This window comes from Neolamprologus multifasciatus, chromosome 23, assembly GCF_963576455.1.
Source record: "Neolamprologus multifasciatus chromosome 23, fNeoMul1.2, whole genome shotgun sequence".
NCBI classification, from domain to species: domain Eukaryota; kingdom Metazoa; phylum Chordata; class Actinopteri; order Cichliformes; family Cichlidae; genus Neolamprologus; species Neolamprologus multifasciatus.
Window position 1 is genome coordinate 13,459,734 of NC_140460.1, and position 21,734 is coordinate 13,481,467.

A 21,734-nucleotide genomic window follows, 5' to 3' on the forward strand; every position below is an offset into this window, starting at 1 on the left:
GTTTTCACACTTTGCTGCCCGTTCCACTTCACGGGCTGGCTTATTCAAAAGTAACCATGAGAACCTGACTCGAAGTAATGAATCATGAATCAAAGTCTAAACACAGCACGTCTCAATTCTTTATCACAACTCTACAAAATCAAGTCTTTGCCACGGTCCAAGTGTTTCATACTTGGAAAAATCAATTATTAACTGAAGTGAGGATGGACAACGGCAATCCTTAATATCAAGCCTCAGTACAAAACTATTCATTTAAATGCTCTATTTTACATTCAGTTGGGATACTGTTACATTTTCAGTTGTATAGATCTGTGTGTTGACACTGCTGGTGTCAACACACAGATCTATACAATCTATACAACAGACAGACACACACCAGGGAGGTGATTTCCCACTTCCATCATGAAGCGTCAGTATTTATACCAGCACAGCGGGACAAGATCGCACTCATTCACATTCACCTTAACAGGTGGACCTGAGCAGCTGTGATCCTGTGTGTGCATTTTATTCAGATGTTTCTTTTTCACAGGATTTTGAAAACACAGCTGACGCACAGTTTTAACAGCAGCAGGTGCTTCCTGAATTGTCGAAATGGTTAATGCGCTTAAAAAGCATTTTTGCGTGTAGGCAAACAGGCATACAAACATTTTTGATGCCTAATTGCCACTTTGGCAGCGTTGGCCTTCAGGATTCACGAGTGCTAGTGAGGAAATTAGTAGGCTAAGACTAAGCAAACCAAAGCTACTGCTCAGTTTTTAGGCTTTGCAAAACAGAGCAAAATAGCGTAAGCAGTAAGGATTCTGCTGCGAGCATCAAGATGTGCAACCTGAACTACGGAGGCAGCTGTTAGCCACATCTGTCCACATCTACTGCTAGTGCTGCACGCTCCTTCAGCTGTTTATGATGCTTGAACACATGACAATGACTTCATTGACAAGGACTGGGTGGTGCTGAGGCTCATTTTGACCACAGGGAGACACAGACTGAACTTCAGATTTAGCAGGAAATCAAATTCTTAACTGCACATTTCTCTGAGATGTGATGTGTTTATATTCTGATGTTATTTATAACTGGCTGTTGGTCTGTTATGACACTAAATTGTCTGTGTTCACTGTGTATGAGTTTAACATATGCAATAGGAATTCAAAGATTTGAGCTTTTCATCCAGCATCACAGTGCCACCAGCAGGTTTTTGAAGAGTGGACAACAAAACTCCCCTCCAGCAGGAATTTCATCCCTAATGTAATCCGGTGAGCACCAGGAGCACAGATCCATACCGAGACTCCCGTCACAGCTCCAGCTGTGATTCTCTTCAAATCAAACACCGGCTGCATTTCATCAGTACGTGCCTGCGCGTCTTATAAATCATGGCCCAGAAGGCTCTGGCTATGCGAGCTGTGACAAACAAATTTTGGTTTACGCCTTCTTTGAGCTTCGTGTTGAGAAAATATTTACTGTGCATGTAAAGTGCGTGCAGGGGGCGGCCAGTTCATGTCTGCTGAAGGTTAGCAACGGCAGACATCTGGTGAAATTGTAGCCCACAGCTGTCGCCAGCCTGACATCTCCTTGCTCTCAAATTTATCTCCCACCGCTGGGACATGTGCGTACGACATGCCAGCCATATCGAGGGCATATTTGCAAACCGCGAAGAGGTTGCTGGGGACACAGTGGCTGACACGAGGAGCCCACGGGCTGCTGCTCCTGCTGCTTGGGTGGAGGTGGGTCGGGGAGGAGGGAGAGAGAGGCGGAGTGCTCACTTAGGGTCAAGCCTTCGCATTCTTCCCTCCTGTGCCGGAGGTCAGGCTGGGGGACAGATAAAGGAGGGCTGAGACTGACATCTTAACCTCACTCGTAAACTGCTCCACTTGGTGAGGAAACAGGCCCACGGGGCAGAAACGGCCACTGGCTCAGACCAGTGCGGTTAACATTCTTAGAGGATAATAACACTATTTTGACACATGGGTCATGTGAGGTGTGTTTTCACACTGATGCGCTGAACAGTTTTGTATTTCTGAGGGGTTTTTATTTCTTTAAGCCTAACTGAAAAATGCCCGAAAGTGCTTTAAAAATCCTTAAAACACGCCACAACTGGAAGAGGAGATAAAGTACAACTATAGCATTACATCAGGGTCGTAGTTGAGCAGGATGTGGCCAATTTAATTACTTTATATGCAGCTTATATTATAACAGTGCACCACTAAATTATATAGCCCAAATATTTACTTAATAAAATACACAACTTCACACTGATATGACATAGGAGTATGAAGTGAAATGGAAATACTGGAGAACATTAATCATCACAATAACCACAACATAAAATAAAATATAAATGAATGTGAAATAAATGTAAACACATACACAAACATTTATAGATGTAGAGCAAAAAACAGTTTTTGTTACACTTCCTCTTGTGTTTTAGTTAGTTTAGACAAGGTGTATGCAGTTATCATTATTAATTATATACTAACTCGTCTATTGAAAAAACATTTATTTTCTTTGCATGCAGAGAGAAAAGTAGGTTGGAGTGAAATTCCTTGTTTGTATGTACAAACTTGGCCAAATAAAGTCTCTCTCTCTCTCTCTCTCTCTCTTTCTCTCTCTACATATATATATATATATATATATATATATATATATATATATATATAGATTATAGATTATAGATATATAGATATAGATATATAGAGAGAGAGAGATATCCACTACTACCAGCCAAAATTATTTTGGCTGGTCATCATGTCTGAGCTGACTTAAACTGATACTTGTTGCTTTTTGCTGTAAAACAAAGTTTCCTTGATTAAAAAGAATATATATATATATCTGTATCAGTAGAATGGGTGGGACCACTGTGGTTAAGAAGCTGCTGTAAAGTGTTAAGCTCAGTGTAAACCACAGTGTAAACCAACAGTGACTGTTGCTTTTCTGCAACCCTGAACACGCATTAATTCTCCCACACCTAAAGGAAAACTCTGTGTAGCTCTCCATTTAAAAAGGATCTTAGTACATGTCCGCGAAATGGAGCAAGGTCAGCAAAGCCAAACATCTGGATGGACTGACCGGGGGAAAAACAAACTGATGCCCAAAGAGAAATCAGTGATTTCCATGTTCAGACTAAACATGGATTTGAAGATCGGCAAGTTGACAACTGTGTCCAACATCAGGCTAGCAAATTATCCTAATTAGTCTCTCACACTATTTCATCCACAGAGATCATTTCTATTTACACTAATCATGAATAACATAACAACCACTGACAGGTGAAGTGAATAACACTGATTATCTCTTCTTTATGCCACCTGTTAGGTAGGAAGTGAACATTTTGTCCTCAAAGTTGATGTGTTAGAAGCAGGAAAAATGGGCAAGCATGAGGATTTGATAAGTGCCAAATTGTGATGGCTAGACAACTGGTTCAGAGCATCTCCACAACCGCAGCTCTTGTGGGATGTTCTTGGTCTACAGGTGTCAGTATCTATCAAAAGTGGTCCAAGGAAGAAACAGTGGTGGACCAGCAACAGGTAATAGGCGGCCGAGGCTCACTGATGAATGTGGGAGCGAAGGCTGACCTTTGTGGTCCGATCCATCAGATGTGCTACTGTAGCTTAAATTACCAAAAACAGTTCACGCTGTGTATTCTGACAGAAAGTTGTCAGAATACACGGCGCATTGCAGTTTGTCGCGTATGGGGCCATAGAGAAGCAGGCCAGACCATGCTGACCTCGGTCAACCACTGAAAGAAGCAACAATGGACACATGACCATGAAAACTAGACCAAAGAGCAATGGAAGAAGGTGGCTTTGAGATTGTTGCAGACCAACAACTGGTTTGATGAGCACATCAGCGAGTTTGAGGTGTTGACTTGGCCCCCAAATTCCCCAAATCTCAATCCAAACAAGCATCTGTGGGATGTGCAAACAAGTTCAATCCATAGATGCCCCACCTCACGGCTTTCAGGACTTAAAGGCTCTGTTGCTAACATCTTGGTGCAGATACCACAGCACACCTTGAGGGGTGGAGTAGAGTCCATGCCTCAATGGCAGTAAAAGAGGGACCAACACAATATTAGGCAGGTGGTCATAATATGGTGCCTGATAGGTTAATATTTGAATTAATCTTATAAATAATGGTTCCCACTCTTCAGTTATCTGTACAGTATGGTTATCTGCTTGATGTGTATCTGCTATTGTTGGTCCACTAGAAAGTAAACTATGGGTTGGTGGCACTGAAGCACTTTGAACATATATCAAAAAATGTGGAGGCATTTAAAACTGTAAAACATAAACTCACATGAGAGGCCTCAGATGTGATCACTGATAACTTTACTGATGCCCACAGCACATAATTGGACTTCCAAATAGCTAACAGTACACAAAAGGCAACGTGAAAATAAAACTTACTATCACGTATCAACAAATATGCACAATATGTACAGCATGTACAGTATGCACAAGGCAGCAGATGGCTGTTTGCCCATGTTGGCGAGCAGGTGATCGTTAAAAGCAAAAATGAATGGAATTCAACATTAATTAAAGCTAACGATAAACTAATGTAAATAATAACTCAGACAACATAAATCAAACACAAAACACACAGTTTTCCATTGCAGCAATAAAATATTATAGTGAGCGTCAGATTGCAGACAGCTATGATATGCATGTGTATGAGGACTTAAATACGAATGTGGGTTCAGTGTGTGTGTGTGTGTGCGTACATGTCTGAGGCTCGGGCCGGTCCCTGTGCAGGCTCTGCTCATTCTCCTCAACTGCAGCCTTTCCAGGAGCTTGTCATCAGTGCTTAGTCCCACCACCGCTGACCGTCTGCCCTGCGTCTAATGGGGGCATCCTAAAACAAGAGGCGGGATGACTGACACGGCAACACAGACTCACTCTCATACCCTGCCTGACATGCAAAATATTGCAGGGAATGCAGTCCTCATCAACCCACCTCAGCCAGTGAACAACAGCCAGTGTGGTGATTTTCATGTATTGCACAAGCTACAAGTACAGACTGGAAATAGAGCTCAGTCAGCACACTTTCACTTGACATTTTGAAACATAAATCATATCAGTACACTGTGGCGTGGCTGAATTAAGTAGTAATGACAAGCTAACAATCAGCATTTATGTTTCAAATTATTCTTTCCATCATCTGGACATCATTTACACAGTTCTGTCTGACAAATATCTCATCAGCTTCTGTGTTGTGTTTACTCATTTCATCAACCCTCAGCCCACATTTCTCCAGTCAGCTTTAAAGTCAAATCAGAAATCAGATATCACAGTTTATTTTTTCTTTTTTAAAGAAACAGTCTCAAACAACCCCACGCGATGACATGACAAAAATATCACTATTTCGTTTAAAAATAAATGCTTAAATATATGAGTTGTTTTTCAGGCAAAACTGTATAAGAAGACGGATGAAACTCTCACATTTGATACTTTCAAAGAAAGCAGAAGCCGGGAGCCACTTTAACTCAAATTGGAAAGTGTTTTACCACATTTCTGTTTCCACCCTTTAAAAAAGTAAAGAAAATAATTCAGCTGACTCCAGCCTCATACTTGTGTGTTGAAAACTGGAACCAGCATGATTCTTTCCTAAACAAATACCTACCACCTCCAAAAGCCTGCAGACACACCTGCTGTTTCCTCTGCGCTCAACGAACACGATATCCTGCAGCTTCCGGTTAGAGCATCAAGCGTTCCAGAGCAGATCCGGGAGAGCCATTCCACTTCCTGTTTATCCAACCGCACAGAAACGGGCTGCAGTTCAACCAGAGTTGCAACAGGGGGCGCTCAAAAGATGGTCCTACATGAATAATAATAAAGCATATTAATGTCGTATGTTTTACGACATCAATACAATGTCACATTGACAAAAGAAATATAAAAGGATTTTTTTTATTAATTAATTTTTTGATAAAGGATTTTGAGAAAAAAATCAAAATACTACTTTAACTTTGTCGTAAAAAAACAAAAACAAAAACAAAAACCCCAGTAATTATTCAAATGAAAATTGGCCCTTATACACCTTCACACAAGGTGCCTCACAAAATGAAATTGGAGGTGAGTTAAAACATGCAAAATATAAGGGAAACATTTAAGACAACCAGAAATTTGTTCTCTGATCACTAACTCATCAGGAAAGTGTTTACTGAGGTCAGAGGTCAAGTACATACGAGACATTTGGAGTGTCGCCCCCTGCTGGCAAGTGCAATGAACACAAGTCTACAGTATTTCCATGTTGGTTTCATTTATCAGACCCAAAAGCCAAACCTACAAAAAGAAATAAATGAAGAAGAATTCATAACATGATCAAAGATTGCAGAAGAAAAATTGCAGAAGAAAAATTTCTTTCCACGTGAAATCTGTATTTTTGTTCTACATCTTATGACCACTCACTATGAAAGCAGATATCCAGAGAGTAGAGGCTTTTAGTATTTAAAGTTCCTTGGCTATAGTTATGCAATATGCGCATAGAAGGTTGGGTTCATGCAGGAGCAGCATGTGATGTGGAAGACTCATTATCAAAACTGTAGAATCAGCAGGTATGTCAGTAAGAACAAAAACCCTTGAAAGCTTTAAAGACAAGCTTAAAAATTAAGAGCATTGTGCTAGCATGTGTTACAATTATTGGACAATGGAAAAAATATATAAGAACAGCTGACAGTCAGAGTCATTATAGAAGTCATCTAAGAGGCAAATCTGAAAAAAAATTATAATAACCAATATCCAGTTTTCCACACATTATTAAAAATCATTGTGTCTAGCCAAGACTTTCTTTGACACTCAAAATCCCATTCCATTTCTGTATATTGAGTATAACCAGGCCATCTGTCAGCACCAGCGACATTAAAAAAAAATATTTCTAAAGAAAATGTCCCATAATTACCAAGGAACATTTAGATTTGAGTCAATCCATATAAGAAATAGTTTTTAAAAAGTGCACAGTATCTTTGCTGTTCCTATGACTGCATCTCGGATGTTATTCCTGGGATCTGCTAGAGCAACACTCGCCCAAATTGGAGGCCACAGTACTGACTGCTCCATGTATATATATATGGAACGAGAGAGAGAGAGAGCGATAGATTGTGAATAAATTGCACCAATTCCTATTTAATGTCTAAAATGAAGGGGAAAAAAGTGTTGGTACACTGGATGTTTGATCTGTTTCTTGAGAATTCACTGGAGAAAACTTCAAAAAGGTGCATTCTGGGAAAACTTTCATGGCTCACATCACCCTGTGGGATAGGTGGCTGATCAGAACAAGTTGGAGCATGTGAAAGGTTTCATTTTTACCTACGGGTGATACAAGGCCCATCTTCTAGCTGCTTTCTCTTCTATGTCACAACAATTTTCTAATACTGTCATTTTTTAACACTTTCATGGCTGCAAAATGGAAAGACACATTGGTATTTACATGCTATAGTTAGGTAACTGATTAAATAACTTTTTCTAGGGCTAAAGTTTTTGTTTTACTATTTTTACTTTGAAGGCCAGTCAGTGAAAATGGTGATAGTCTGAAGGGAAATAGCTTCACTAAATATGATAAAGTTATTTTACACAAATGCTTTAGCTGATTCTGAGGAGGTCAAGTGGGAGGCAATTACATCTTAGAGAGAAAAAAAAGTTGGAAATGAAATTGTTATAAAAAAGTAGGTTGACTTTAACATTCAGTGTTAATCCAAAAAGAAAACTGTATTTTAAATGTTTCAAATGAAGCTGCTCAGTCTGTCTCTGAAGGAAAACACACAGTTAAAAAAATGACGTGTGGAAGTTTATTCATTAGGATTTAGCAGTTATCCTTCAATCAGGCACTTGTGACATGATTAAAAGCTTCTAAGAAATTCGGCAGCCCTGGGGTCAACAGCACAGCACAAGGCTGTGAGTTAAGTGATGTTTTTCACTTCTTTAGAGTTTTGAATACGCAAAGAATAAGACAAATTTATAGGTAGGAGAGTCAAATGGAGGTTGCACATTTCTTGAATGTCCAGCTCAGCTTTTGTTTTCCATAACAGGAATCCAGGGTGTGTTCGGAGCTGCAACATTCTGCATAGTTGGGAGTGTTAGTGGATTTGACAGTTCTCCAAGTGTCCCATGGCCCTGAGTTCAGCGAACACACTCCAGACACAACAGTGACAGCTGGGGGAGGGATAAATAAAAACAGTGTCTCTAGCTCCGTTACAAGACGGCAGTCCAGACAAACAGCCCGGTAGCCTGTGTGCGTGCGCGCGCGGACACATCCGCACACAGCGCCGGACATGCGTGAACAGACACGCACGCGCCTCCCCTCACACGTTCGCTCCTTCACACTTACTGAATTCACCGCTGCGAGGGCAACAGATGGACAAACGAGAGAGGCGAGAAGAAGAGGAAAGCGCCACAGAAGATAATAAATGCTGTTGGACTTGGCCCGTTAGCAACCGGCATTCCTCTGACAGGTGTAACATGTTTACCAAACAAACAAGCAGCGCGCATGTCAGAGAAATGAAAATGGTGACTTGAGGTTGCATGACCTGTGAAAAGAAGCCTGGTATCCATGCTGGCATATCTATGAGAGCTTTGAAGGTATTTCAGAGAGATGAGAAGACTGCGTGCCACACCAGGATTGCAAGAGTGTCTCGCAGAATTTGTCTTATGTTACTGGCCCCAAGCATCCCAGGCAGCTCCGGGGCCATCCGGGGTCACAGGCGCTGATGGGCAGTTTTTAAGCTTCTCACTTTGACGACTACATTCCACTTCAGGGCAGAGGGAAAATCGTCTCGCATCACAATCAAGCAAAATAACCACTTGGACCTGTCGAGCCAGACATGGGGACTTCCGCTCTGGATTACAGTGACCTTGACCTCCAACAAAACAAGTTATATCCAACCAACCCTTCAACAACGTTCACGATAACAAGCTAATATAGTAGTCACTGATTTCATTTTGTTCCTATACTCGTCATACATCTTTATTTTCCATAATAACACTCAAACATATACCACAGAGCAAGGGACTTTTTTATAGACCTCATCACTCTTTGTGTGCCAAAGCTAAACACACTGTCAGGAGACCATAGCTGCAAACTGCCAGTTGATTAGTTTGATGTTTTACTGCTGGAAAATAATTGGAGTGAAGCACAAGTCATATTTTCTAGCCCCAGGCACAGGCTTACCTTTCCAGAAAGGAATGCAATCATTAGCTTTGAAAGTCATTTATCTTGTGAATCCATGTGCTTCGCTCTCACAAAGTAATGATGTACTCTTACTACACTGCACTGCGCTGTGTGCGGAAAGAAAAGTGAGAAGAAAAACAGTTTAATCGCTAACACTCCCAAAGTAAACCTCTTGTTTAATGTAAAAGGTTGTAAATAATGCACACTGTCGTTCAAGCATAATTCAGTTTATATCAGCTACTCAGGTTTTATCAACCCAAAAATCACATCGATCGATATTTTATGTCAGTAGTAGATTATATGAAAGGTGTTACTTTACTTTACGAGCAGGAACTAAAATGTGTTCCGAGGAACTTTTGTGTGTAAAAAGTGAGCAAATAATCATGTTACAAAGTGGAGGCTGCTTTGTGTTATTGATAAATAATCATGGACGTCCCTTTTGGTAAAACCTGAAAGCAATAATAACAAGTCAAATATCTTTTTTTTTCATATGTCGTAGTAGGGTCTGCATTTACAGTAAAACCTGAATGGATTCAAGCTAAGAACCAACCCCCATTCAATCAGGAAGGTCTAATATTGAAATTCCGTGAACTGTAAAGATTAATCTTGACCACGTCAAACGCAGCTTTGCACACCCAGTAGCAACAATTTGAATTTTGAAGTGAATTTCATTTGCATTTTGGAGCAAATCTTGGGTCTGATGATGTGATGATGATCTTGGGGCTGTTGTAGCAACAGCGTTGGGAAAAAAAAAAAAAGACCCAGCGGCTGAAAGCCAATAAAAAAAAGTCATGACTGCTGCCTTAATTTTAGTTTGCGGATGTGCAGTGCATCCAAAAACCATATGCAAAAGACCCCAAAAAATTACAGCTGAATACTTTGCACATATTTATGTGTTTATTTTTCAGGACCTGCAGATTCAAACCCACGGATACAGGAGCAGACAAACTTCCCTCTTTTTGCCACCTTGCATTTCCATGCGGCCTATTCCCCTTTTTTGTGGTGATTTCCTGTCTTTTCATTTTTATGCACTTTTACTTAATTTTTTATTGATTTATGGTCCTTTGCAGTCCTGTCACAGTAGTGCATACATACAAATCGTGAGCACAAATAAGAGACTTATTTCAGTTGGTGTACCTTGAGGGCTGAACATAATTATCCCTAATGCAAAAAAAAAAAAGAAAAAGAAAAGAAAAGGATCATCTAAGGACAAAAGTGGATCATACACAGCAACACACCCTCCTATCTCCCACACGCACCTCTGCACACACACACGCACATGTTTAATCTATATGCTGGCATTAAGAACAAGTCACATCACATCTACACATCAGCCAAGAGCAGTGGTGACCTGAACTTTTACAAAAACAAATGCTGAGAGAAGAGAAAAGGGGAATTTGAAGCTCCGTTCAAACATAATATCTAAACTACTGCAGCAAACAACACAATCACAAGCATGAAACTGGGAAATCATTATTTCAAATTATTTGTGACAGGAGCTTCTTTACCTGAAGCTAAGGCAGAGTAATGGCATTTTAGGAATAAAGAGATTACAGGTGCCAATGTAGTCCATGGTAACAAAACAAAACAAAGGCGCTCATTTGAATGTTCTTCACTTAATGTTTCCACTTTGACTGGCCAAACGTAAAACTCTCGAGGGGCCGTGGAGCTCCTTTGGCAGTTAATCCTGTTTTCTGAACGTCTTTTACAACTTAAGGAGCAGAAATATGGACGAGGTGCTTCGCTCCAGGCCAGAGGAGTGCTTGATCCAGGATAAGAGACACGTTTTCGTCCTGTGAGGAAACGTGTTAACCCCTTCCAAACCTAAGGTAATGATACGTGATACTGAAGGTGCTGAACTTAGACTTTCACTTGCAGAGTGACGGTGGTGAGTTTCCTCGGACACTTTCTACTTAACCTTGTTTCCTGATGAGAATGCATTAAGAGAGACTAAATACCGCTTGGTCAGGTTGTCTGTATTCACTTATATTTGGTCCTAACTAGAGATGGCATGATGCCACTTTTTAATGTACAATACCGATATGAATCTGATATAGCGTATTTTGTAATCAATAAAACTGTTTTTTATAAATATCTTGCTGCATTTTGTATAAGTTCATACTCAAGTTTTAAAAAACAAGAGACTGAAGCTATTCTGTTATACCTGTATGCAAAAAATACACTGCACCCAAAACATTTTATAGTTCAGCAACACTGATCAATCTAATAAATTTTAACCTACACCATCCTCCCTATTCTGGTATTTTAAAGAGTACTTACCTACCTAACTACTAGGGTTGCCAACTCCCAGCAAAAATATTAGGGAACCACCCCCCGCCCTTAATCGATGTAATCAACTTTAATTTAATGCAAGTATAAAACAAATGCACATAAATCAATTATTTTTCTACAATAATTAGATTCAACATCTTTCTTCAACAGAATTGCAGACTGCACAGATGGTACCTTCCCAAAGGAAAAAGTACTATAGCTTACTAGGGTGTATATTAGGCTTATTAGTTACTATATACAATAATGGATTTCTATACATTTAATCAGATGACCACTTTCGTTGTAAGATAATTATTTATTCAAAGTTTTTAAATGACATAACAAAGAAAAATATTTCTTTTTGCCCCCCTTTCCCTGTTAATGCCCTACCTGGGCCCCCGACAAAACTTTGCTAGAGCCGCCCCTGCACAGTTACCAGCTGTCAGCTATGTAGAAAAGGATCCTGGTGTTATTTGTCTCTCAGAAACAGTTCATAAGTTCCATTCAACTCATTCATGTCACCTAAAAGGTAAACCTGTTTCTCCATCACCTGTTCAGCTCTGATGATTTAGTAAGGACTTCTCCTGGTTTCATCTTCATGTTTCCCTCTCACCAGATAACCAAACGGATATCATGACCAGCAGCTTTTACAGCTGTGGCTCCAGCAAACCTCAGCTGATACTAGAAAGTAATATTAAATACATTCTAACAACAGCTTATCACGCTTAAACGTGCTGCTGTTGTTTATCCGGTGGTCTTCTCTTTCTAGCGCAAAGTGGGGATAAACAAACAAGAAAGACGGGACTTGCAGCAGAAAAGCCGATCAGCTGATCATTGATCAGTTTCATGTTTGAAGTGTCAGTCTGCCCCAGGGCAGCTGTGGCTACAACAGTAGCTTGCCTCCACCAGTGTGTGAATGTGAGAGTGAATGAATAGTGGAATTGTAAAGCGCTTTGAAGGCCCCGAAAAGCACTGTATAAATGGCAGCTGGGTTACGCCAAGTAGCGCGTTTTGTGAGGTGATTTTGTGATACTTCGGATCATTACATTTTTTATTTCTCTCCGATATGCGATCCAGTAATTTAGGTCAGTATCGGACCGATACCGATACGTAATATCGGATTGTTCCATCTCTACTCCTAACTAACAAAAATGTGAGACATACCCCTATAGCCATTTAATGTAAGTATAATTATTCCTATTGCTATGATAATTACCTTTCTATATGGTATCTGCCATCGTTATTGGGAAGAACTATTATTTCTTTAATGACTTAAAGTGCACACATATGCATGAGAAATTCAAAGGGGTTAGACAGTCATGCATTAACTGTAACAGTTTACTAATGGGATTAGTTTCTTAGAAAGAAAGTCTCAACTAAAAAGGGGTTCAAATTTCCAGAATTAAGAAATATCAAGGTTAGCGCACCCCCTAAAAAGGGTTTCAACTTTTCCCCCAAAAGGAAAATGATCAAGATTTTATTAAAATATTTTTATTATTTATTAAGGGGTTTAATTTACTTGCAAAAATCAAAATAACAGCAAAACATTTATAGAAACTCATTGCCATAACTATATGCAGACCAATCATGCGGTGGCGTGTAGTCACCCCACCCCCCAAAGTGCCCCTAAAGTGGCCTTATTTACATGTTGTGTCTTATCCAAAATTAAGTGATGGGCTAGACCGGAGTCAACTTAGTCAATGAGATTCATGAAAAAGAAGAACGTCTATAGCTAAGAGGTGAGGCTAGCAACTAATGTACTACACATGACATCGCCCACTAGTGGAAAACACGGCAACTGCAGAGAAGTCATACTTTACAATATGGAGTCATTAACATTGAAAATAGAATGTTGCATGCCTTTATTAATATACTACAGGTGTTAAAAACAAACAAACAACTCCCTGAATCTCAGAGGATGAGGTGGAAGGAGTTCATGTAAGTTCTCAGTAGTTGTTTGCTGTAGTGTTGCTGTTCCTAAACCCACTGGAACTTAACTCCCCTTAAACAGGTAAAGCTAACTGCATGATTAAAAAAACAAAAAAACAAAAACACAAGCAGTGTACAGGAATTTGCATAAAGAGAGCTGCATGCTTCATACCACTTTTGTTTTATTTCTGTTCCACCCTGACAAACACATAATGCCAATCAAGGCAGAGCGTACGGTAAACACACAAATCAAGGGGAAATTCCAGGACTGTATGCACTGCAAAAATACATGTGAATGATAAAACTAAGCTGACAAATGCGGCCCAATGCTCCAGTGAATCTCTAAGGGGCTGAATGGCATGGGAATGAGCTTTTAGCAGAGACACCGGGGGTGGAAGAAAGGAGTCTCATTGCAAAAGAGTTGAATTACCATATCACTGAGGAGCAAATACAAAGCTCCTTGAGAGCAGCGGGGGATCCATCATCCAGTGAAGAGCGGTGTTGAAATGTGGATATTTCTGAGCGCTCAAACACCATACACTGGTAATAAGCAGTGGGGGTGATCACGCAGTTGTTTGAAGCTCACATTAAACATAGTAAAAAACAAAAACAAAATTCTTTTTTTTGTGAAACAAAAAAAAGAATTTTCTTGCCAATCTTTGTAAAATATGAGCTGTCTGTAAACAAATTAACATGAATTAAAAGCTTATAAATAAGAGAAAACAGTATGATTCTATTAAATGTTAAAGAGATTAGAAGCCCAAGTTTCCTCGAGCCATACAGTAGCCCAGTTTGTTTTCGTTCCCCAGGAAAGACATGAAGCCCACATAAGCCTCGATTTGAATGGGCTGGTTAAGGACCAGCACGCCATTGGCTTTCCCGGGAACCGGCTTCAAGGTGTGGACTTTCTGCGCTGCATCCTTCAGCTGTTCACGAAACTTTTCGACCTGTGGACCAGAGAACAGGAAAATCAGAAATACAGAGAATTCAGAGCACTTTGCTGTCTGCACACTTTTTTGCTTTGTGGTTCATTCCAGGATATAAAAAAGAAAAACATTAACTGCCTCCAGAATCAGCTAATTTTTTTTGGTTTATATCACCAAACACCCAAATCCTGCTTATGTTTTTTTTTTTTTTTTTTACTACAAAGGACTATATGTAGCTTTTTAAGGACAGAAAAAAGTCATTTATTAGATTGAAAGATAATAAAATGTTGAAAACTTGCCTAATCCGATCGTTAAGTCTGACGTCACTAGCTGTGCCTGGGCCTAAACTCAGCTGCAGGTCCATATATCAAACAATCACTATGGCATTACTGAGAGTTGAAAAACTGTCTAAAGTATTTAATAAAAATGATCAGCGCTCTGCTCTACCAGCTGTAACAATTGAGTTTAACATCCAGGCATCCATGAAAACGGAATTTATGACATTTAACGGAGTTAGAAGTTAGCAGGAAGTTAGCTCACTAGCTTCTATCTAAATACAATATAGCATGTCCTGACTGCGGGGTTTTGGAAACAAATTAAAATGTACAGCTCTATTATCACTTCCAACATAAATGAAGACAGAAAACTAAACAGCAGTGACATTTGTAGGGTTACTGAAGTTTGGCTAGCTGGTATTTAATGATGTGCTACGTGACTGCTAGCGACACAGCTATGTTAACATAATATAAACAAGCTAACTTTTTTTCCACTCGATAAAAGTTAACGTGAGTGTTCTCGGTGGTCAGGAACAAATGTAATAGCATGGTAGGATGCTGTAAAAGGACCAAACTTCAGCCAGGAGAACAACTGAGATAATCCATCCACAATACAAGGTTAGTCATTCATATACTGCTGCATGGGCTGGGCTGTAGTTACATCCTAAGGTTTTAAAAACTGAGCTTAAATAAATGATTAGCAGTAATAAAAGCCAAGGGAGGTCAACAGTGATCACTGACTGTTTTAGGAGCTTTTTGAGATTAAATAGAAGAAAATACAAAACATTAAACATGTTAACAACACAAAAGCCATATTAAACGCAGACTACTTTAGGCCCGGAAGTAGGATTCGTCACGTCATCACTTAACAACCGGATAAATTTCAGATTGTTCCTGTAAATCAGGAGTCTTCCTTACACATAAAGGTTAGTCATGGAGTTCCACAGGGTTCAGTGCTGAGACTCATACGTTTTTACAATATACATGCTTCTCTAAGATAATATTACAAAATGTATCATAAATTTTCAAAGCTATGCAGATAATATCCAGTTATGTTTAGAAATTAAGCCAGATGACAAATTGATTAAACTATGGACATGTCTTAATGAATTTTCTAAACTAAGCTTCTTCTATTTCGCCCTAACCCCCCCCCCCCCCCCCCCCCCGAACATAATCCCTGCTTTCTTTTCATCTGACCAGTATCAATACTGATCCTGTTACATATCCTATCTCAGAGTGACACTGGGACTAACTAGCTCATGTATTTGTTACTTCTAGGCTGAACTATTGTAATTCATTATCAGGTTGTTGTACAAGCTCTCTAAAAAGACTTCGGTTGATTTTAAATGCTGCAGTGAGAGAAGTAACAGGGGTAAGAAAGACAGACCACATTTGTCCGATATTAGTTTCTGTTCATTGGTTCCCTTTAAAATCCAAAGTTTAATCACAAAGCCTTCTCCTTAGATACAAAGTCCTGAATGATCATGTAGAACATTATTACTATCCAGTCTGGATTCAGGAGAGCCATCCCTTAGTTGTCCTACTATAGGCTCCGACTCCTTTAGTTTGAAGGCACAAGATAATCTGTGCTTGAATATCTCAGACAAAAATTAAACTAGACTTATTTTAATTAGGTGGAGCTTGTTTGCAACAGGTTTACTGTTAAGCAAACCAGTTGTGAAGGCTGGGTCTATCTCCTGGCTGTGTCTGTGACTGCACTGATGACTCCTACCTGAGTAAATGCGTGAGTAATAGCGCAATATGTGGGTGCAGCAATTTCCCTTTGAAGCTTTTCACCCTGGGGTGAAAGAAGTAAGAACTTATGTCTTATTAACATCTAAACCTTTCTGCATCTCACTCTATCGCATTCTCTGAACTTCTTTTTTAAACGTTGACTTCAACAGCAATCTCTTGAGATTAAACCCAAGTATCGAAGATCATTAAAACAAATAAGACAAGAATAAATAAATGAAATCAAGTGATCTAAAATACCCTCAAACAAACAACAAACAAGTAGAAGACAGTGAAAACATGCTGAGAACACAATGTTCCAACCTGGAAGATGTGTTTTAATTAGTTTAACCTCCTAAGACCTGAACTCTTCCACTGCATGCATTTTTAATTTCTCTTTGATATTTGGGCTGATTGGGATCTGATGACTGTAAAAACAAAGAATTACCAGTTTGTTTGTTTTTTTACCTTATTTTTGTCTCTAAGACAAATAAGAGCCACATATGAGGATATTCGTTTAAAATTTTGATAGAACAGTAGCAGCATAATGTCCTCGTAAGTGGATATCAGGCCCTTGTAGAGCAAAATTGAGTATTTTGGGCTAAATAACCCAAAATGTGATGTCCACATATGTGGACGCCAGGTCCTAGGAAGTTAAAGGCCAGATGGTGCTAATAAAAGGACTATTTTGATGCTAACTGAAAGAAAATCTATCAATTGATTGAGCCAGAATGATATTGTATGGCAGAATCTTAATAAAGAGTGAGATGTTTAATCCGAAATATACTCACGTTTGTGAAAAGGCTGGAATATAAAATATTAAAGATTAAATCGCATCCATTGACTGTATTGACACGACAACTCAACACAATATGGGACATATGCTGAGAAAAAACCCATCCTCTAATGTTTGCCACACATTACGTCGTCTGTAGTATCTGCCCATAAACATCTTATGCTGAAGTTCTGCACAAATTTCCCCTTAATGCTCTTCAGTGTCATCGCGAAGGGTCTCCCTAACCTGAAACCTAAAATCCAGTCGTTTAAGTTGCCGTTCCAACACCTTTAAATGACGTTTTCCCTCCTTTTCATTCGTCATGTGTTCATCCACGCAGAAGTCAATAACCTTGTGTCACAACACTATTTTTTGTAACTCTTAATCTATGCAGAAGTGAAAATAAAACCAGGCAGCTTGTTTTGAAGTGGAAAGGAATTTCAAATGCAACGTTTCATGAAGCTCAACAAATGCTTCTGTGTACTTTTATATACAGCCTGTCAGTGAGCTGAAAGCACAGAGGCTGTATTTGATAAATAAAATGTTAACGTATGATAATGCAACTCAGAGATGGGGAAAGATGCAAGAGTGAAAGGACGCGGGAGAGACCTGAGAGATTATTTGCACAAGTTAAGAGCTCACATTTTATGAGCTGTAAATTTAAAGCGATTCCTTTTACAGATTTTTATTAATCAGACAGCGCATCAGGACACGATGTGCTGCTGGTATTATCTGGTGATTTCATACCATCAAATGTAATTCACAACCAACTGCTGTTTGAGACCATTTTTACAATTTAAAACTGCCAAGCTGCTTGTTATGTGTCGGCTTTTTTGTGTTTGAATGATTCATAGGTCAGTGTCAAGGTGGATTAACAACGTTTTCTAAAAACTGTTCTTTGATTTGTCGCTTTTAAAAGGGACAAGGGACAAGGATTGGAACCAAAATGAGTGAAAAAGCAGCCAGTGTCCAAAGAAGGACCATTAGAAAGCCTGGAGAACGACTGCTTTGGACCACTTTTAAATTAAAAGAGTAAGTATGGCTGATTGGAAGTAAAATACATAGAAATGGGGGATGACTTGAGACCCTTGCATGGTACTGTAATCTGCAGTAATGCAATGTGTTGGAGTGGTGAAGAACAGGTTGTGGTGTCTGTGCTCACTCTTAGATTAGATCAGTTTTGCCTCACTTGACAAATTCCACTGGCTTCTATTAACTCGGGGTGAGGGTTAGTATTCTTCCACCTGCCAAATTCAACTTTAACCCCTGCATAGATTCAGATGGGTGTTTGTCTTCAGTAGCTCATTAGGTGTTGAAAATGATGAATTACACATCAGGTGTTATCTGATAGCTAATTCCAGCTAGTCCTTTCGCAGTGCTGACTCATTTCGCCAGACAGTGACTCCCAGCACACGGTTTCATTTTTGTTCACTTGATGGATCAGTTCATCCAAATTACAAATAGGTATGTTGCACTCACAGAAGGGAGTCATGCAGCTGCTGCACACTTGAACTGTTTTGAGAAATCTGAGTCCTCACCCTGTGCCAGCCTTCACAGGAAAAGCTCCTATTGGAAAATGTTTACATTAAGATTAAAGAAGATTACGTGGAATTGAAGGTGCAGTGCTTGGACCCACGTCTATAGGGTACAGACTGGAACCTACACAGGGGGATGCTTCAAAAAGCATGCAAAGCACCGCATAGAACCAATGCGCAACCACCAGTCCAGTCGATATATCCTATAACCAGGACACTGCTACTGGAAATAAACTCCAAATAAACCACATCTACTTACATCACGAGATAAACTGGAAAATGTTTTGTGTGTGTGAGATTTGTGGCGAACCTCTATAGAGATCCATGCATGCTTAATCAACTTACATCAGTGAGAGCAGTGAAGACATCGCTGATCTTTCTCACGGGGTGGTACGTGAATGTGATGAAGGGGAAGTCGGTGGCGAAGGGGTTCCACCTGGAGGTAAAGGAAGGCTCTCTCAGCCGGTCCCAGAAGACTCGCACCCCTTCTCCGTTTCTCCTGAAAACGCACCAAAACACAAACATGAAAAAGTGTTCTCCTCTGCCAGTGACAACCGACTGAACCTTCATCAGATGAGTGATAAAAGGGCTGCGTTCAAACAAACAAGTCCTTGTGTTATTTTGCGCTGGGAGCCATGCTTCGCTGCCTCACTGCACAAGCAGAGACAGATACCATAGATGCTTACAGGTGACAATTACAGGTGGCACTTAAAAAACACTGACTTATTTTTTTGCTTACAGGTTTTAACTGAGGTAAATAGTGTTAAAGTTCCTAATCAAGCCTGAGCATTAACTGCATTCGGGCTGGGTGATACTGAATCATGTCAGCCGTAGTGGTGTTTTTACTCAGCAATCGGTGGACCAGAACCCTCAGTCACACTTTCTCGATTTCTCTTTTTCATAGGCACACAGCCCGAGGATAAAGTGAGAGAGAATGATCCAGAATTGTGTTCCAGCACCTTCAGTCAAATCTGATGGTTAGTTAAAATACAAAATCATGTCAAGCAGGTTTATTTTTCATGGTGTGGAGACACTTGCTACCGTCATCCCACAGTCCCGCTTATACCATATACAGTGTTTCTTTCTCATCCCTGCAACGCTTTCATGCACGCAGATATCAATAAAGTTGCGGTTGTGGAAATTCAGCATATGTGACGAATCCCGGCTACACACAAAAACAGCCGAGCAATGACGCCATCAAGAACAACTGGACTTTCCAATATTTCCAATGTTTGTTATCTTAGCTTCACTGTCTGCAAATATCTCTCAGAACTGCATCTGAAAAATGTTTATCACACATTTCTCTTGCATAAGATGCAAATAAACAGCATAAATTTTATCCAAAATCATCATCCAGTAAACCTGTCAGCTGTGAGGGGAAATCCTCAGCTCAGTGCAGCCTCACACACCTGGGGGGTGGGGTTTGACCTGTCAGTCAGCCAATTGATTCTGCCCTATTAGCGATCAACTGGCAGTTTCTAGTAAACCTAGTGGAGTTTGTATCAACTCTCAGTTACAGTTTAAAAATTTATAGAAAATAAACAAATTTTTGGGGGTTTTTTTTTGCATGTTAACCCAAATGTTTCAAAAATTTAGTTTACTAAAAACATAAAAAATGAAAGTGGAAGGAGCATAAATGGAATAGCTCTGTGCAGAGTGGCAGGTAATCTCCAGTGCTGTGCTTCAAACAGTTTAGCAAAAAATCAGCAAACACTCAAACTGTTTGGATCATCATCTGCCTGCAAGTAGGGCTGTTCATATAAGATATATATCGGATGACGTCTATCGTTTCATTTTAGGCTATCGTTTGTTTCGCGGTGTCGCAAAATAAACCGTTTACGGCAATATTTTTTCATCGTTTTGATGGTCACTGTAGTGGCTATATTAATTTCTTAAAGTTCTCTCTTTCTCTTATATTTCATATAACCACACTACTGACGGACAAGCGCCTGTTTTTATGCGTTGTGGTTAGCAACAACGACGGTAACAGCATCGCGTGTCCGCTTGTTTATGTTCCACATAAACCTTTCACAATAAAGCTCAAGATCCTGTTGAGACTTTTCAAAATAAACTGAATCACGTGAAAGAGCAGATTATTTACGGATGAGAAGTAAAAAAAGAGCCGCCAGGTGCTAAAAAATAAACCTTAGACTCAAACGTTAGAACAGGCTTTTCCCCGCAGCACGCCGTGTAATAAATACTCACAAAGAAAACGGTGGCCTTTACAACTTATGTCTATAAATGTATAGTTTCATGCATCGGTTAAAACACTCGACTCCAGCTACATGACGCGCAGCTGGAAACACTTCCCGCAAGTCGAGCTGCACGAGATTCACAGAATTTACAGAAAATGTTACATTTTTGTGATTTATATCGGGATATGAGATTTTGGTCATATCGCACAGCCCTACTAGGAATTGTACAGTAGTTTAGTTTAGGCTAAACTAATTTGGACTGCCGTACAGCAGGCTGTTGTCTTCATGGTCACACGTAGGTTAGATCAGTGAAACAGGAAGTCCAGATTGTTGGATTTCTCCATCATATTAGAGGTTCTTTGTGTAGAAGATGACCATAAAAAAGAAATCTGTGACACGCTGAGATCAAAATCAAAATTGCTGTTAATAAGATATATTATAACATATTCTGCAACTAAGCTAACTGGTTAGCTCTGGAACAATGTAAAAAGGTTTAAAGTAATATAGATTAAACTTCTGTTTTTTATTATATCGCCAGTTTTTTACTCCTTCAATTAAAAGCAAACAAACAGGATATCAAGTGTTGTAGAGGAACTGGGTTGTATTACTCTGTAAATTAGATTATTATCAAGCATTACAAAGTTATTTTCTTAAGAAATTAGCCTGTTAAACTGAAAAAAAAAACAGTTTTTGTTCTGATTAGATTTTATCTACTGCAGTGATTTTCAGATGATGAATAATCTGCCTCAAAAAACAAATAAAGCTCTGAGGTGTACCCAAAAAAACCCTGACAAACACTGTACAGTAAACATTTTACATGCACAAATAAAACACATAGCAACCTTCTGATATTTAATTCCTACATATTCATGTATCATTTTGTTTCACTTATGTCCCTAAAGGGGACAAGCAGACCTGCTGGTTTTGTATTAACAACGTTAGAA

At 39.5% G+C, this 21,734-nt stretch overlaps 2 protein-coding genes and 1 long non-coding RNA gene across 5 annotated transcripts in view; 1 reads left to right on the forward strand and 2 right to left on the reverse strand.

Moving 5' to 3' along the window:
- Positions 1-5,708, reverse strand: part of tp63 (tumor protein p63) — a 56,932-nt gene extending 51,224 nt beyond the window's left edge. Inside the window, exons 1-3 of one of the 2 annotated variants that reach the window (XM_085152070.1) lie at positions 5,611-5,675; positions 4,945-5,007; positions 4,712-4,842 (exon numbers count right to left, since the gene is read on the reverse strand). The gene's annotated coding sequence lies outside the window, so the exon portion shown is untranslated. Of the gene's footprint in view, positions 1-4,711; positions 4,843-4,944; positions 5,008-5,610 lie in introns of both variants that reach the window. The other variant, XM_085152071.1, reaches the window with a different exon arrangement.
- Positions 5,709-7,152: 1,444 nt separating this feature from the next.
- Positions 7,153-20,847, forward strand: LOC146491190 (uncharacterized). Of its 2 annotated transcripts, XR_014872408.1 has the most exons (3): positions 7,153-10,982; positions 17,980-18,092; positions 19,500-20,847. It is a non-coding gene; the product is annotated as an uncharacterized LOC146491190 (long non-coding RNA). The 2 variants fall into 2 exon arrangements; XR_014872407.1 differs by having other exon boundaries at positions 17,980-20,847.
- The window catches only part of tprg1 (tumor protein p63 regulated 1), a 29,597-nt gene continuing 19,110 nt past the window's right edge, over positions 11,248-21,734 (reverse strand). The window contains exons 5-6 of the mRNA XM_085151635.1: positions 18,941-19,094; positions 11,248-14,300 (exon numbers count right to left, since the gene is read on the reverse strand). Coding sequence (XP_085007761.1) covers positions 14,106-14,300; positions 18,941-19,094 — 349 coding nt within the window. The 3' untranslated portion in view covers positions 11,248-14,105. The remainder of the gene's footprint in view (positions 14,301-18,940; positions 19,095-21,734) is intronic.